This window comes from Heterocephalus glaber, unplaced genomic scaffold (genome assembly GCF_053883595.1).
Source record: "Heterocephalus glaber isolate CG9 unplaced genomic scaffold, H.glaber_assembly_v1.0 deba00001504, whole genome shotgun sequence".
NCBI classification, from domain to species: domain Eukaryota; kingdom Metazoa; phylum Chordata; class Mammalia; order Rodentia; family Bathyergidae; genus Heterocephalus; species Heterocephalus glaber.
Genome location: NW_028258324.1, coordinates 68,750,399 through 68,763,689, shown reverse-complemented (window position 1 = coordinate 68,763,689; position 13,291 = coordinate 68,750,399). Strand labels below are relative to the sequence as shown.

The 13,291-nt window shown below is 47.5% G+C and overlaps 1 protein-coding gene across 7 annotated transcripts in view; it reads right to left on the bottom strand.

Moving 5' to 3' along the window:
- Window positions 1-13,291, bottom strand: part of Dgkg (diacylglycerol kinase gamma) — a 187,498-nt gene that overhangs the window by 43,529 nt on the left and 130,678 nt on the right. For all 7 annotated transcript variants that reach the window (XR_204739.4, XR_015441042.1, XM_013072229.3 and 4 more), the window contains one exon: window positions 11,301-11,391. Coding sequence is in view for 5 of the 7 variants with exons in the window: in XM_013072229.3 (XP_012927683.1) it covers window positions 11,301-11,391 (91 nt within the window). In the remaining 2 variants the exon portion in view is untranslated. The remainder of the gene's footprint in view (window positions 1-11,300; window positions 11,392-13,291) is intronic.

Here is a 13,291-nt window from a genome sequence, read left to right as displayed (position 1 = left end):
TGACTGGGGCAGGAGGTGAGGTGCCCTCCGCTGCTGCCTGGCTCTGAGTCAGAACCTTGGGTAGACCCTGAAGGGCAGACAGGTGCCTGATACACACCTGGCTGACTTTTCTTGCCCTGCCTCCATGTAGTTCTGGGGATGGAGCCCAGGGCCTTGAGCTTGCTACACAAGCTGTCTACCTCTGAGCTACACCACCAGCTCCTCTGCCTCTTTCATGGAGGCCGAGGGTCCTGTGGGGCCCAGGAGAGGACACAGTTGGGGTCACTGTGCCCAGTCACAGTGGGGACGTTTCTGCCAGGGTGGGCAGAGAGGAGATGATCTCTCTGAATTTGCCAGGAGGAAAGCTGAACCCTGGAAAGTGGGGCCTCATAGGGTCCCCTAGGTTTGGAAAGGAGAGCAGCCAAAGAAGACAATACAGGCCACCTGCGGGAGCCTGGACTGTTCTGTGTAGAGGCCACAGAGTTGGGGCCTCCTAAGTCTCTGCTGTGCACTCTGCCACATTTGCCTGGCAGCCTTTTATGTCTAGCAGAATTGCATCCTTCCAACTGAGCCTATGAGGTTCTTCCGAGTGCTCTGGCTACAAAGTGATCTTCCCTTTCTCTGATTTTCATTGCTTTGCTTTCCCTTGGTATAGGGAATGCATCTTTTGCCATGTGTTATGTGTATTTGCTTGTCCCTTAGAAGACTTTGGAGCTCACAGAAGGTGGGGCCCATACCTGCACAGCTCTGTGTTCTCCATAGATCCTGGCATATCTTAGCTGTACCTGGTGTTCAGTATAATTATTTGTGAATCGAAAGAATGCATGTGTGGACAAATCTTAAGACGAAAAACCAAGCTGTTACTTGAAGAAATCTGGTGAGGTTTCCTTCCTTCCAGATGAATTCTCCCAACTTCTCTGGATAAATATAATGACCAAGTAAAGCTGACAGAATCCAGGATGGGGAGAGCTATGGAAAGTTAATTCAACTCTGCATAAAGTTGTCCTCTGGCCAAGGCGAAAGGAAATCCCTTCCCAAACACCTGCTAACAAGAACAGGGCACATGAGCATGTTTCATATGAGAAAGGCATTAAAGAGACAGAAGACAAAGGCACCCATTCACCCATCAAGAATAATGAGAAGCTACTTATTCTCTGTTGGACTCTGGGGATGGAGCAGAAATGGGACAGGGTCCCTGTCCTCAAGGTGCCCAGACAAGGTCAATTCTGGAGGCCTGGTGTGCTGCTGAATGTGTAACAATAGGCTTTTCAGGAAAACAGAGACAAAAAGCAACTCGGTTATTGTAGTCTATCAAATACTCTCATTATAGCCAATTTGAAAGCACTCAAAGGCATCCCTGAGATTTGGGCAGAGATGCACCAGCAGGCAGGCTGGCTCAAGCTCACCACTGGCTGGAAGCAATGAGACAGAAAAGGAAGTAGATATCTTCATATCTGCAGGGCCTATGGCCGGAATAGAGAAATTTACTGAGAGTGAAAGAAAAACAGCCAGGGCTAACAATGATATCTATTTTCCCTAGAGAAGAACTAGAGAGAATGTTTTTAGGGTTAATAATCTGATATACGCAGAGAAGAAAAGGTGCTATATTGAGTGCTGCTGATGATTGGCGATAGTATTATTGGAAAGACAGTCTAGTACTATCTACCCGCAAAAATTGGCCTGGCACGGAGGTGAATCTTCCAGGACAGTGGCTTCCTGCACATTTGGAGCAGCTTTTTAACATTGGTTTAGGAGCTGATGACTTGTGGGCAGTAGCTAACATATGGCCACAATGTTATTCATCTTACTATATATCATTTATTGAGTAACTGTTATGAAGCAAGTACTTCAGATCTTCATGACTTTGCAATGTTAGTATTTGTAGCCTCCCTTTTCAAGATGAGGAAACACTGACTCAAGTCACACTAAGCTCTTTTCCAAATTCATCTGGGTTTGTGGTTATCTTCATTAACCTTTAGCTTTCCTGCATTAGATACAAGTGGCAGAAACAAGCAGCCAACCCAGCTGAGAGAACAGAGAACGCATACCTGATGCCTGTTACGCTTATGCTTCGTTACCTTTGACATCACATTTACAGAATTCTGGGTACATGGGATTCGATTTTTTCATTTTAAGGCAGGCACTGCAAACAATGTCAAGAGATGAGCTATTAGGATAGTTATGGGTCTGTCTATCGAGGTGTATAAGGAGCTGGGGATGTGTAGCTCAGTGAAGGTTAATGCAAGACAATATGTAGGAGCACCCTGCCTTCTGAAGGCAGTTCTAGGGAAGAGCGAGGAGGTATGTTTTGTGTGACTCTAAGGGATGAAAAAAGGCCTGTTGCATGGGGATTTCAGTTGTGCACCTATGGACAGCTATTGTGTTCCAAGCATCACGCTAAGTGCCGACTAGGGAAGCAGGCGGTGAGAAATGGAACATACAACTCTTGTTGAACATCAGGAAAGTCAGTGCTGTCCAGCAATGGGACAGCCTTTGTGAGAAACAGTGAGCTTCCTCTTCTTGGAGCATCGAGGAGGAGGCTGGAGCCCCACTTCCTTGCATGTGCGAGAATGAATCTTTTATTGAGTGGTAAGTGGGACCAAATCTCCTTCCAATTCTGAGATTCCAAGTTCAGAATTTGCTTTGGCTGGCTAGTGGGTGCTGTGCTGAGAAAGTGTCACCATGGCACTTGCCTCCCCTGTTCTGCCAGCCTTGTCCACCCAGCTGTGCACTCCTCCTTCTTGGACGGGGAGCTGTGGTGGGCCACTGGGCTGGCAGGCTCTGCCATCTCTGGCAGGGATGAGGGAGTTCTGGCAGGTCTGTGTGGGCTCAAGGAATGCAGTGTGGAAGCCATGTACACACAACCTGCTAGAGAACATCCCATGGGCAGAAAATGTTTTCTTCCTCTTTAGCCCTCCTCTGTTGCGGTGCCAGACGGGCACAATAGTGCCTTTGAGAGGGGCAGCTGGAAGGGGGTGCTGGCGGGCAGGCTGGAAGCAGAGCACTGCAGCTGGGGATGGGGGGCCTAAATTCATTTCCAGGAGTGAGTCTGCACTGGGTGCCAGTTTCCAAAACAAAACTGCTGTTTCTCTGAGCTCACGGTGGTGGGTTGCCTCAGAGTTGGACAGAGGGCAAAGCCATTTCCTATCTGCTGCCCCACCCTTCCCAGGCTTAGAGACACTGTGGTGTATTAAGGGATTCTTGCTCTGGATGCAGATTAACAGGCTTTGCAGCCTGTCTGGGGGAGCTGAAGCCAGTCTGGGCTGGATGAGGCTTTAAGAGGGGTCCACTCTCCTGTAGCCCGCGCAGGACTGGTAGTTGTAGGGACTGGCAGGGCTCAGGGGCAGGTAGACCTCTGAGCAATGAGAAAGGCTCAGAACACAGACCCCTCTTCTGCCCTGCAGGGTCATTTTTTCCAACCCCACAGTGCCTGGCACTCGCGCTTCCATATGGGCTCTGCCCACTCCCTGTTTTAAGTCTGTTCAGTGGGAAAGAGGTGGGAGAACACTGGCATTTCCTGTCCTGGTTCACAGTTGTCCCAGACCCTCTGCTACTTTCAAAGATCCCAGCAACAGCTCGGAGCTGGGCGTGGGAGAGTCTTCCCACTCGCTGCAGAGTTAGAAGGCCTGAGTGCCAGGCGGCAAGCTCTGCCCTCCTCCCGCTGTGAGTACCGAATGCAGCAGGGTGGGTCCCCTTGATGCTAGTGGCTTCCAACAAAAAGGTGTGACTTGAGGCTGGTAGAAGTGGTAATTTCTATTACTGGTCACTCTAAATATGGGATTTTCACACTTCGGTTCAATTTTACAAATCAATCAGTAACTACTGAAAGATGACTTCATCTTAGGGCCTGTGCTGAGCCTAGGGATGCAAAATATGAGGAAGTTCTTGCTTCGGAAAGCTGACTGCTTCCTACATTTGGCACGTTCTGAATGGGAGCTCCTCTGTCAACTAAATACACACATATATTAGTGCAAAGCAAACCTGTAATTCAGAAAGCCACCTCCTGCCGGGCGTGCCCTGGCATTGTGGGAGGGATGTGGGGCTGGAATCACAGATCTGGGCTTGAAACTCATCTCATCTTGGACACTTACTTACTGTAATGAGACTCAGTTTCCTAGTTTAATAATGGCATATACACATCTACCACGCAGAGCTGCTGTGAGGATTAAATACAAAGTGGATGCAAGGGCCAGGGATACAGCTTGCCACATGTGAACCGCTCAGTGAGTAGCTGCTATCATTCTCCATCTTTCGATCCTAACAGACTTCAGATATAACATGCATATGTGCACATGAGTATTAATTCAATCCCTGTTAGATTCCTTAAAGAGTTAAATTCTTCTTCTAGGAGGACTAGGGCAGAAAGTTTATGACTGAACATGCTAAGTTAGAAAAAACAGACCGACCTGCTGTAGCCAACAAAGCATATTTGTATATATTATTGCCTGTCTATTTAAGAGCCCAGTTGTACAGGAAAAAAGGATTGGAATGTTTCTCCTCTCTGAGGGTCCCAAATCTCTGGGATGCAGCGAGGATGATCATAAATTCTTTTCAATACTCTAAAATATCTAAGATAACTGATACATTTCCCACTGGCAGGGCCTTTTGGTTCATTATTACTTAGGAGATGTACTTGTTTGGTAGACATTGCTTGGTGAAAGTTATTCTTTTACCAAGGGACCTTGGTGATTGGAAAGCTAAGCTTTCTGGGGCAAACATTAGCTGGGAGCAACAACACAAATCTGTTGAGGGGAGCATACAAGTCATGTGACCTCCAGGCTCTGCTTTCAGAGACTTCTGGGACCCTGTCGATCAAACCTGGTGTGTAATACCCAACGACTTTGAGAAAATGTAGGCCTTAGACTTCATCTTAAAAAGTTATTCCAAAGTCCTTGAAAGACACAAAGCATGTATCATGAGGAATCTAAAGACAAAAGAAAATCAAAGCAATTCACAAAGAACAAAGGAAATGGAAAAGAACAGAAAAATAAAAGCATATGGATGAATAGAAGCTTGACGTGAACCTCAGGGTATATATTTGTAAAAAATAAAAAAGAGCGTCATTTAAGAGAGTGAAAAAGTTATGTACCGAAACTGCAAGCAAACAATAGGTCTTTATAAGGGAAAATTGACAGAAACAATTTCTCCTTAGTTAGCAGAACAATCCTCAGTACCATTGATGGAAACTTATAATCAGTACAAGGCTGCAAGAAGTAGCGAGATGGAGACCCTGTGTTTAAAGATGGATGAAGATGAACAGAACTAAAGGATCACAGAGGTCCTTAGGATGTTTGACATTAAAGAAACAAAGGCTAATATTTTGAGCTGAGGCCACCATCCTAGTGGTGCTGATCTCTGCTTGGTGAGATGGTGGGTTACTTTTCGTGTTTGGCCCTCTGGACTTTAAGATACTGTACCATGCCATTGGATTAGTTTTGAAATCAGGAAATCAGCACACGTAGTAGGAGGCGGCAGGAAACCACTGAAGGAAGTAGGGGCATGGGGAGCTGTGGGACGTGGTAGATGCTCAAGGAAAAGAAATGTGAAGAGGCAAGAGGTGCACTGATGGCCTCACAGTGAGGAAGATGCTGGGAGGGGGCTGCTGGATTTGAGGGAGGGGGTAGGGTCGACCACTCTAGCTTCCTTTTGACTCTAGGCTGGGATGCACAGTCAGCTCACCCCTTTTGTTTTCTCAAGCGCCCCTTCCATTTCACCCATGGTGATGAGGTGGATGGACTAATGGTCAATTCCTGCTTTCTTACTTCAGGCTTTGAAAGGCTCTATCTGCCCAGGCTGAGAAGGTTCATATCATTCCAGAAAAGACCAAGGGCCAGGGATTTAGCTCAGTGGTTCTGCCACCTGCCTTGCAAGTGCAAGGTCCTGAGTTCAATTCCTCAGTGCCAAAAAAAGAAAAGAAAAGTCAAGAAAAGCTGCCCCAGGGCTTAGACATCTCTTCCCCGCTGATTTAAGAATGTGCAATGCTGCAGGTGGATGCCATTGCAGAGTAAGAGGTATCTGTTGAAGCCCTGACACATATTGGCTGGTTGAACTTGGTCAAGTTACTTAGCCTGTAAAGTCTTTGATTTTTCTCTTTTAAAAACTAATGGCAGGCCGGGGATTTAGCTTAGTGGTTCTGCCTCCTGCCTCGCAAGCACAAGGTCTCAAGTTCGATCTGTGGGACCAAAAAAAAAAAAAAACCCCGAAAAACTAATGGCACTGAATTGGAGTAGCTACCCAATCTTAAAGTCATGTGATTCATTACTTACGAAGCTTCTTTACATGCACTTGACTGTGCGTAACATTAGTATTAGAATTCTCCTAGGTGAAATCCAGATCATGATATGCATTAAATATTGCTAGCATGGTGCCCAGGACACTCCCCACTTTTTTTAATTAAAAACATTTCTTGTGGAGGTAAAAACTCATATAACATAAAATTAACCATTTTAAAGTGTACAGTCCAGTGGCATTTAGTACATGCACACACTGTCTTTTTTTTCTTTTTTTTTTGGTACCAGGGATCGAACTTGGGTCCATGCACTTGCGCAGCAGGCGGTGAAACCACTGAGCTAAACCCCCAGCCCACACACTGTCTTTTTAAGGTGTGAGAATGACAGCCATTTGGCTTGGTTCCAGTTTGTTGTATTACAAACATGCCAGACAGCACCTCCATGCTCACCTGAGGCTCAGATGCAGAAGTTCCGCAGGTCTATGTGGAGAGACACCTGCTGGGTCTGAGAGTCTGTAAATGCATTTTCAGCTTGTTGTGCTGCCCAATCCCCCCAAGTAGTTTACCATGTACATTCCCCCCAGCAGTGTGTGAGAGTTCCTTCTCTGCTCCCTTGAACAACAGTGAGCAGGACATTCCCAGAGCACGAAAGAGCAGTAACTGCTGTGCAGGGATCTCCAAAGTATACTGGATTTTGTTTTGAGACAAGGTCTTGCTATGTATCCCAGCCTGGCCTTGAACTCCTGATCTTCCCAACTCAGCCTCTCTGGTGTTGGGATTACAGGTGTGCACCACCATACCTACTTGGATAATTCTTTTTTTCGAGCACCTTCTAGATTTGGATTTACTTTTTTCCCCATGCCAAGGTTCATAGTAGTGGAGCTGGCTAGCTGTTTTAAGGATTAAATGTCAAGGAATTTGAGGAATTCTTACTGGAGCCAGTAAAATGAATTATTTCCACAGAAGGGAAACTGAGGGCTCCAGTTGAAGCCTTGCCCGGCATGCTCCACCTCACTGTGCTCAGGCCTGAAACCTTTGCAAGGCTATTCTGGACTTGGGGGGATGTGTGTGTGACTCACTGTGAGCCTCTGTCCCCTACCCCACCTGTTTATTCAGGTGAAACCAGGTTAGAAGAAATATAAAAGGCCCCTTTGGAAGCAAAAAGGCATCAAAGAGTACCCTAGGGACTCATCTTAGACCTGGTGACAGATAGTTGGTGAGTGTGGAGGTGCCATGACATGGCTTTTTTTTTTTTCCATATTGAGGACTGAACTGGGGCTCTGTTCACGCAAGGCAAGAACTCCACCACTGAGCAACATCCCCAGATCTTTTTATTCTATTTTTTAAATTTTAAGACAGGTTCTTGCTAAGTCGCCCAGGTTGGCCTCAAATTGACAATCCTCTTGCCTCTGCCTCCTGGGTAGCTGGGATTAGGGGTGTGTACCTCCATAACTGACATGTCACTTCTTTTTTTTTTTTTGGTACTGGGGATCGAACTCTGGTCCTTGCGCTTGCGCAGCAGGCAGCGGAACCACTGAGTTAAATCCCCGGACCGACACATCGTTTCTTAATTAGAGCCAGTAACAAAGTATTGAGCACCCTGGTTCCTGGTGCAGCCCTTGTGTCCACGGGCTTCCTGAGTGTTCCCACAGGGGAAGAATCTTCGGTGAGTGTTTGCACTCTATCTGTTCTGCTCAAAACTCTTACGCCTGCTTTTAATGTTATCTGAAAGGTCAAAATGAATGAAAGACTGTGAATTAGCAACAGACTGGCTCTGCCCCAGGGCTGGTTAAGAATCTCTGCTCCAGAATGAGCTTCTCGAGGGTCTCTACTGCCCCTCAAGTTTCCAAATTCCTGAGCAATGGGTTTTTGGACTTCCTGTGCACTTGTTACCTCCTCTTAGTCTCTGTTTCCCTGCTCTGGAATGGTCATTAGGGTACCTGCCACTTAGGCATGGTTTGCAGATTCTGTGAGACACTTAGCACAATAGCTGGTCCAACAAAACAAAACAAAACAAAAAATAAAACCCCCAAAGCTGTCAAAACCTTCATCTGAATAATGGCATCAGGAGATGGACCAACCCGTTCACCTCCATTTTATAAATGAGAATACTGAGGCTCAGACGTACAGTTCAGCAAGTTTAGCATTAACTAAATGCAGAACAAGGCCTGTGAGTCTCAGTGGGGGCCCCTGCAATTTGCCAGCCCCGGCCAAGTGCCTGCAGGTGAGCAGTATATTTGGAGTCACTTTCTCCCCTGCCTGGGTCATTGAGCCCCCAAATGACTAGTGACTCTTTGTGACTCTTTGGAACTAGTTCCTGCAGCGTTGGCTCAGTGAGGACTGTATTAACTGGCCTCTGTGTGTTCTGCAGAGCACTCTTGCCAGCTGGGCTATGAGGTTTATTACATAGATGGGACAAAGTCTCCTATTCCTTCCCAACTAGCCATTTGTCTGAGAAAGCACCTGTAAGCCCATGAATGGCCTTTAATGGAGACCTTCCCTGAAAATCTCACTTGGGCTTTACGTGTTTTGCTACAGTGACCAAAAATCAGTAGGTAGATACATGGACAGAATAAAAAAGCAGATTTTACTTTCTGTTCCCTGAGTTCGGAGTTGCTAAACTCCTCAGCCTGTTTCCTCACTCATAAAGCAATGACAGGAATATCCTGTCAGGTTGTGTGCTCCATGGGTCAAAATGAAATGGGATGCTGGGTGGAAAAAATCTATAAACTTTAGGGCCGGTCTCCTCTCTGACTGTCCTCCTGTCCACCAAAACCTCTTCACGCTTTCCTCAGATGAGCAGTAGGACATGGAATCGTTGCAAATCATTTCTCAGCAGAGCTGCACAGCTGCCCGAGCTAGGGGAATCAGACAGCCCCACACACGACGAAGAAGGCTGCAGGATTTACTGGGTTTTCACACTTATTAAGTAAATCTCTGCTTACTGGGCTCCAAGCTAAATTCCCTTCAGAAGACCCACAATCTTTTCTTCCCAGTTGCCAGCAATGAAGTTTTGGTCAGGTTATTGAATGTAGCTGAGCCTCATTTAAAAAAATGATAGTACTTGTCCCCCTGGGTTGTCATGACAAATGCGGAGTGTTACGCTAGGCAGTTTCAGTATGTGACTTTTTCTGTCCCCTTTTACTTTTCTCTCTCTGTATACCATTCCAACCCTCTGTTCCTCGGCTTGTTTTTCCATCAAGTAGGGATAATAATCCCTGGCCTTCTTAGTCCACAGGGTCATTGTAGGACTTGGGATAAAGGCTGTGGCAGGGCTTTGCAAACAGTGGAAATAGCTGGATGGGGTGACCTTGTGCTGCTCAGGTCAGGGCCGTGCGTGCAGCAGCCACACTCAGAGGGACACTTGGTAGCTTCCCTTCCCTGCTCTGCGTCCCGAGCTGTCCCATCTACCTGCTGTGCTTTGCAGTCTCCTCATGCCTGTCACTTACATGCCTTGTCCCCTGGATCTCTCACAGCTGCCTCTGGATCACAGGACTGTCCACTCACTGTTCTCTGGATGTGGAAGGTGCCTGCCCCAATCCTGTGGGCTGTCAGAGCCTCTGTCCTGTGACTCCCTCTCCCAGCTAACCCTCATGAATAAATACTAAAAAGACTCATTATGGGGAGATACAGAAAACAGGAAATGCTTCTGAAAATGCCCAACAACCCACGGCATTAATAACCTCACCCCTCCAGAGGCCACCAGTATCTTTTGCCACTAGGCCACCAGCCCTCTCTGGCTAAGGAAGGGCTGCTGTTCCTTGGACCCAGAGGGGCCAGTGTGGAGCCAGGAGGGCGGGCCACAGAGTCAGGGGAGCTGAGCTGCTGTATTCTGGGCACAATGTCAAGGCCAGCTGCAGGGAGAACAAACAGTCGCTGTGTGCTGCAGCTGGCCGTGGTTAGGCCAGGGCTGTCCCTCATTTGTGGTGTATTTAAAGAGACCCCACCAGACAATTATGCCAACAGGAAGAATGCTCACGGATCCGTCAGCCACGCTCAGTCCTCAGCCAAGCCCCACCTTCAGCAGCAGCTCCCAGGCAGCGTGTTCCACAAGTACATAGAGGTGGGCTGGCTCCTCAGCGTCTCCCAGGTGTAGGTGGCCTTAGCCGGCTGAGACTTGGGGACACAAGCCTGACTCTGGGTCTGCGCCCTTTGGCCGAGCTCAAGGAGCTGTGCTTCCCACCCTGGTGTCAGTAACCAAGCAACCAAAGGGGAGAGGTGGGCAGATGAGTCAAATGGAGCACAGAACCCCTGGCTTTATGTGTGGTTTGTGAAAACTCCCTGAGAGTAGCGTGTGCCCACAGCCTCCCTTCTGGAAGGGAGGGTGGGCTTTTCCACAGTGCTGCAGGCCCACCAAGCCTCTCAAAGGGATGCCCAGGCCCCACTGGGCTGCTCAGGGTAGCTTCAAGGCCAAGCCAGGGCCAGGAGAAGCCCATCCTGGTGGAATGCTCTAGGTGCCTCTCTTACCTGTTTTGCTCAAGTGGAAACCAGACTAGAGGCCTGAAACCTGAGGGAAGCGGGGTTAGGAGCTGAGAACCAACAGGCCCAAGGACCCGCAGAGGGGAGACTGGGCTGTCAGGGGGCCAGAGTCCGAGGAGGCATGCCCAGGGCAGCCAATGAGAAGATTTCGGGAGAGCAGCCCTTCAGGCAGCTTATCAAGCAGCAAAGGGGTGCCCACAAGCCAAACTGTCTGGGGCAGGCTGCTACAAGCGCCAGTTGGGAGAACACAAGTACACCAACAGGATTGGCTGCATAACTTGTAGGGCCTGGTTAAAAATGAAAATACAACACTCTCTGCTGAAAAAAATCATTAAGGATTTCAAGATGGTGACACAGGACCTCCTGAGCATAGAGATTCGCGACTGCACAGTTGCACAGCCATGAAGCTGACCCTGGCTACCTGTGATTAAGTGGGCCAGCCAGGGGATGTGGAGCCCTGAGTGATGTTTGGAAGTGTTTGGAGACAGAATGGAGATGCTACAAATACTCCACTCTGGCTCACCTTTAAGGACCCAAGAGGCTATGTCCTGAGGCTGTGTGTGACATTCCAGGAGCAAAAACAAGGCTTAAGTCTCCCCACGTGGGAGCTTACCTCCAACTCTATATGGTCGTGGAGTTTCTTGCAGGTGGCTGCAAAGGTCTCTGAGGTGCCAAATTCAAAGTACCACAGCTTGTTCTTCATCCTGGACCATGAAGCAGAGAGATGGCTCAGTGTTCTGTACTGGAAGTGGTCATGTAAAATAGCTGTTATTTGGCACAGAGGGTCCAAGCCCACAGCGTTCCCTAATCTTACATTTTCAGCATTTGTTAATCAGATGATCAAGGAGTAGAAATTGATACCAATACCTGTTGCTAGGAACTTAGAGGAAATCTGTTCATTGTTTTAGACACGATGGCAACTCTGGATGAACCGCTAACTGCTTTTTAAGCTGCCTGGTCAGGGCAGGAAAAGGGCCCGCTTGCTTCTGGAGCTGCATCAAGGAAAGAGTTCCATGGAAATCCAATCAGAGGCGGCACATGACAGCATGCTCTGACACTGTCTACCACTAACACAGAGGGACGGTAGGCAGAGCCCTCGCTAAAGGGTGTGGTTGGAGTACAAAGCGGAGCCTTCTGAGCTTAAGGGATGTGCACTACTAGGACAGAAGAGGGCCAGCCCCACACCAGCCCCAAAGATGTGCTGTTCATCTATGCTTTACCCAGGGGGAGGTAAGAGAACAAATACAAATTTGTAGGCAAGTTGGAAACAGAGGAAATAAAGATGGATTATTTGGTGGCAATAGTCACGAATCCTCTCCCCCCAATTGTATTTGCTCAGGTCATGACAGTCCTTCATTTAGTAGTAGACCGTATCATATTTAATTCAAAGGAGGAGCTCGCCATTTTGAGCTTAACATATTTTCAACATTTTTTTAGGAGAGGAAAAAAAAAAATCAATCAATGAGGTTCCCATGTAGCTAGGGGCTTTGCAAAGTCAGATGGAGCGCCTGACACTTGGTGGTTTTTGTCAGATGGTCACACCAGGAAGTGTGACCATTTCCATTTCTCCCCACACAACCGTCACCCCATTATCAGGGGCTGGCTCAGAAAAGGGACACCTGTTCAGTCTACAGGCTGACAGATTTCACAAAGGGAGGATTAAACAAAAGCACATTCTTCTTGGCACTCAGAAGAGAGGAAGCCACCTTGAATATTGCTAATCCTCTGTCCTCAGATTTGCGAACCAGGCGGGGAAAGGAACATTCTTCAGAGGGGGGAAAGCTCTTATTCCTTCTTGATTTTCCTTAGGCCACAGCAGGTGACTCATCAGAATGACTGACATTTTTTCTGCGTTTCTCCAACAGTTTACCTAGAACTTGAAGGTGAGACAGAGTCTTTCCACCGTATGAAAAATTCTAAGATTAGTTGGTTGGGAAGGAGCCTTTCTCACTCTTAGTGTATATGAAAGTAAATAACAAATGATGAAGGAAAGCAGAGTAAGTGTGAGGATTATGCCTCATGAAAACAGCTAGAACTGGGGGTACGTTAAGTACACTGCTTCTCAATGCCTGTGCCACAGAGCAGGTGTGCCTGACATTGTTCTCTTCAGCCTTTGGGTGGAAGTGGGATTCGGGCAGGCCGAGCTCCGATGCCCAGTACGCTGAATAGTTTTCCATTTCATATCCATATCTTGAGGTTAAAATAATTGGGACTCATTCTAGGTTATTGGTTCTTTTTGCGGAAATGTGCCTATATAAATCATTTGACGATCTTGTTAAATTGCAACTCTGATTAGTAAGTCAGGGTTGGATCCCCCAGTGCTTCGTTTTCTAACAAGCTGCTGATGCTGCTGGTTGGGAGGATCTAGCTGAAGGCTCTACTTGTAGTTCTGAATGTTAATATTCATTAGAATTACCTGAGGAATGTGATCAAAACGCTGCTTTCAGGGCTCCTATGTGATAGTTGTGGGATGGGTCCCAGGAATATGTACATTTATATGACTGTTCAGCTGTTCATTACGCTTATGGTCAGTGGACAGGGCGATGGATCCCAGTGCAGTGAAATCCACGGACACAGACAGGACTAGTTAAACCTGAAGGAGAT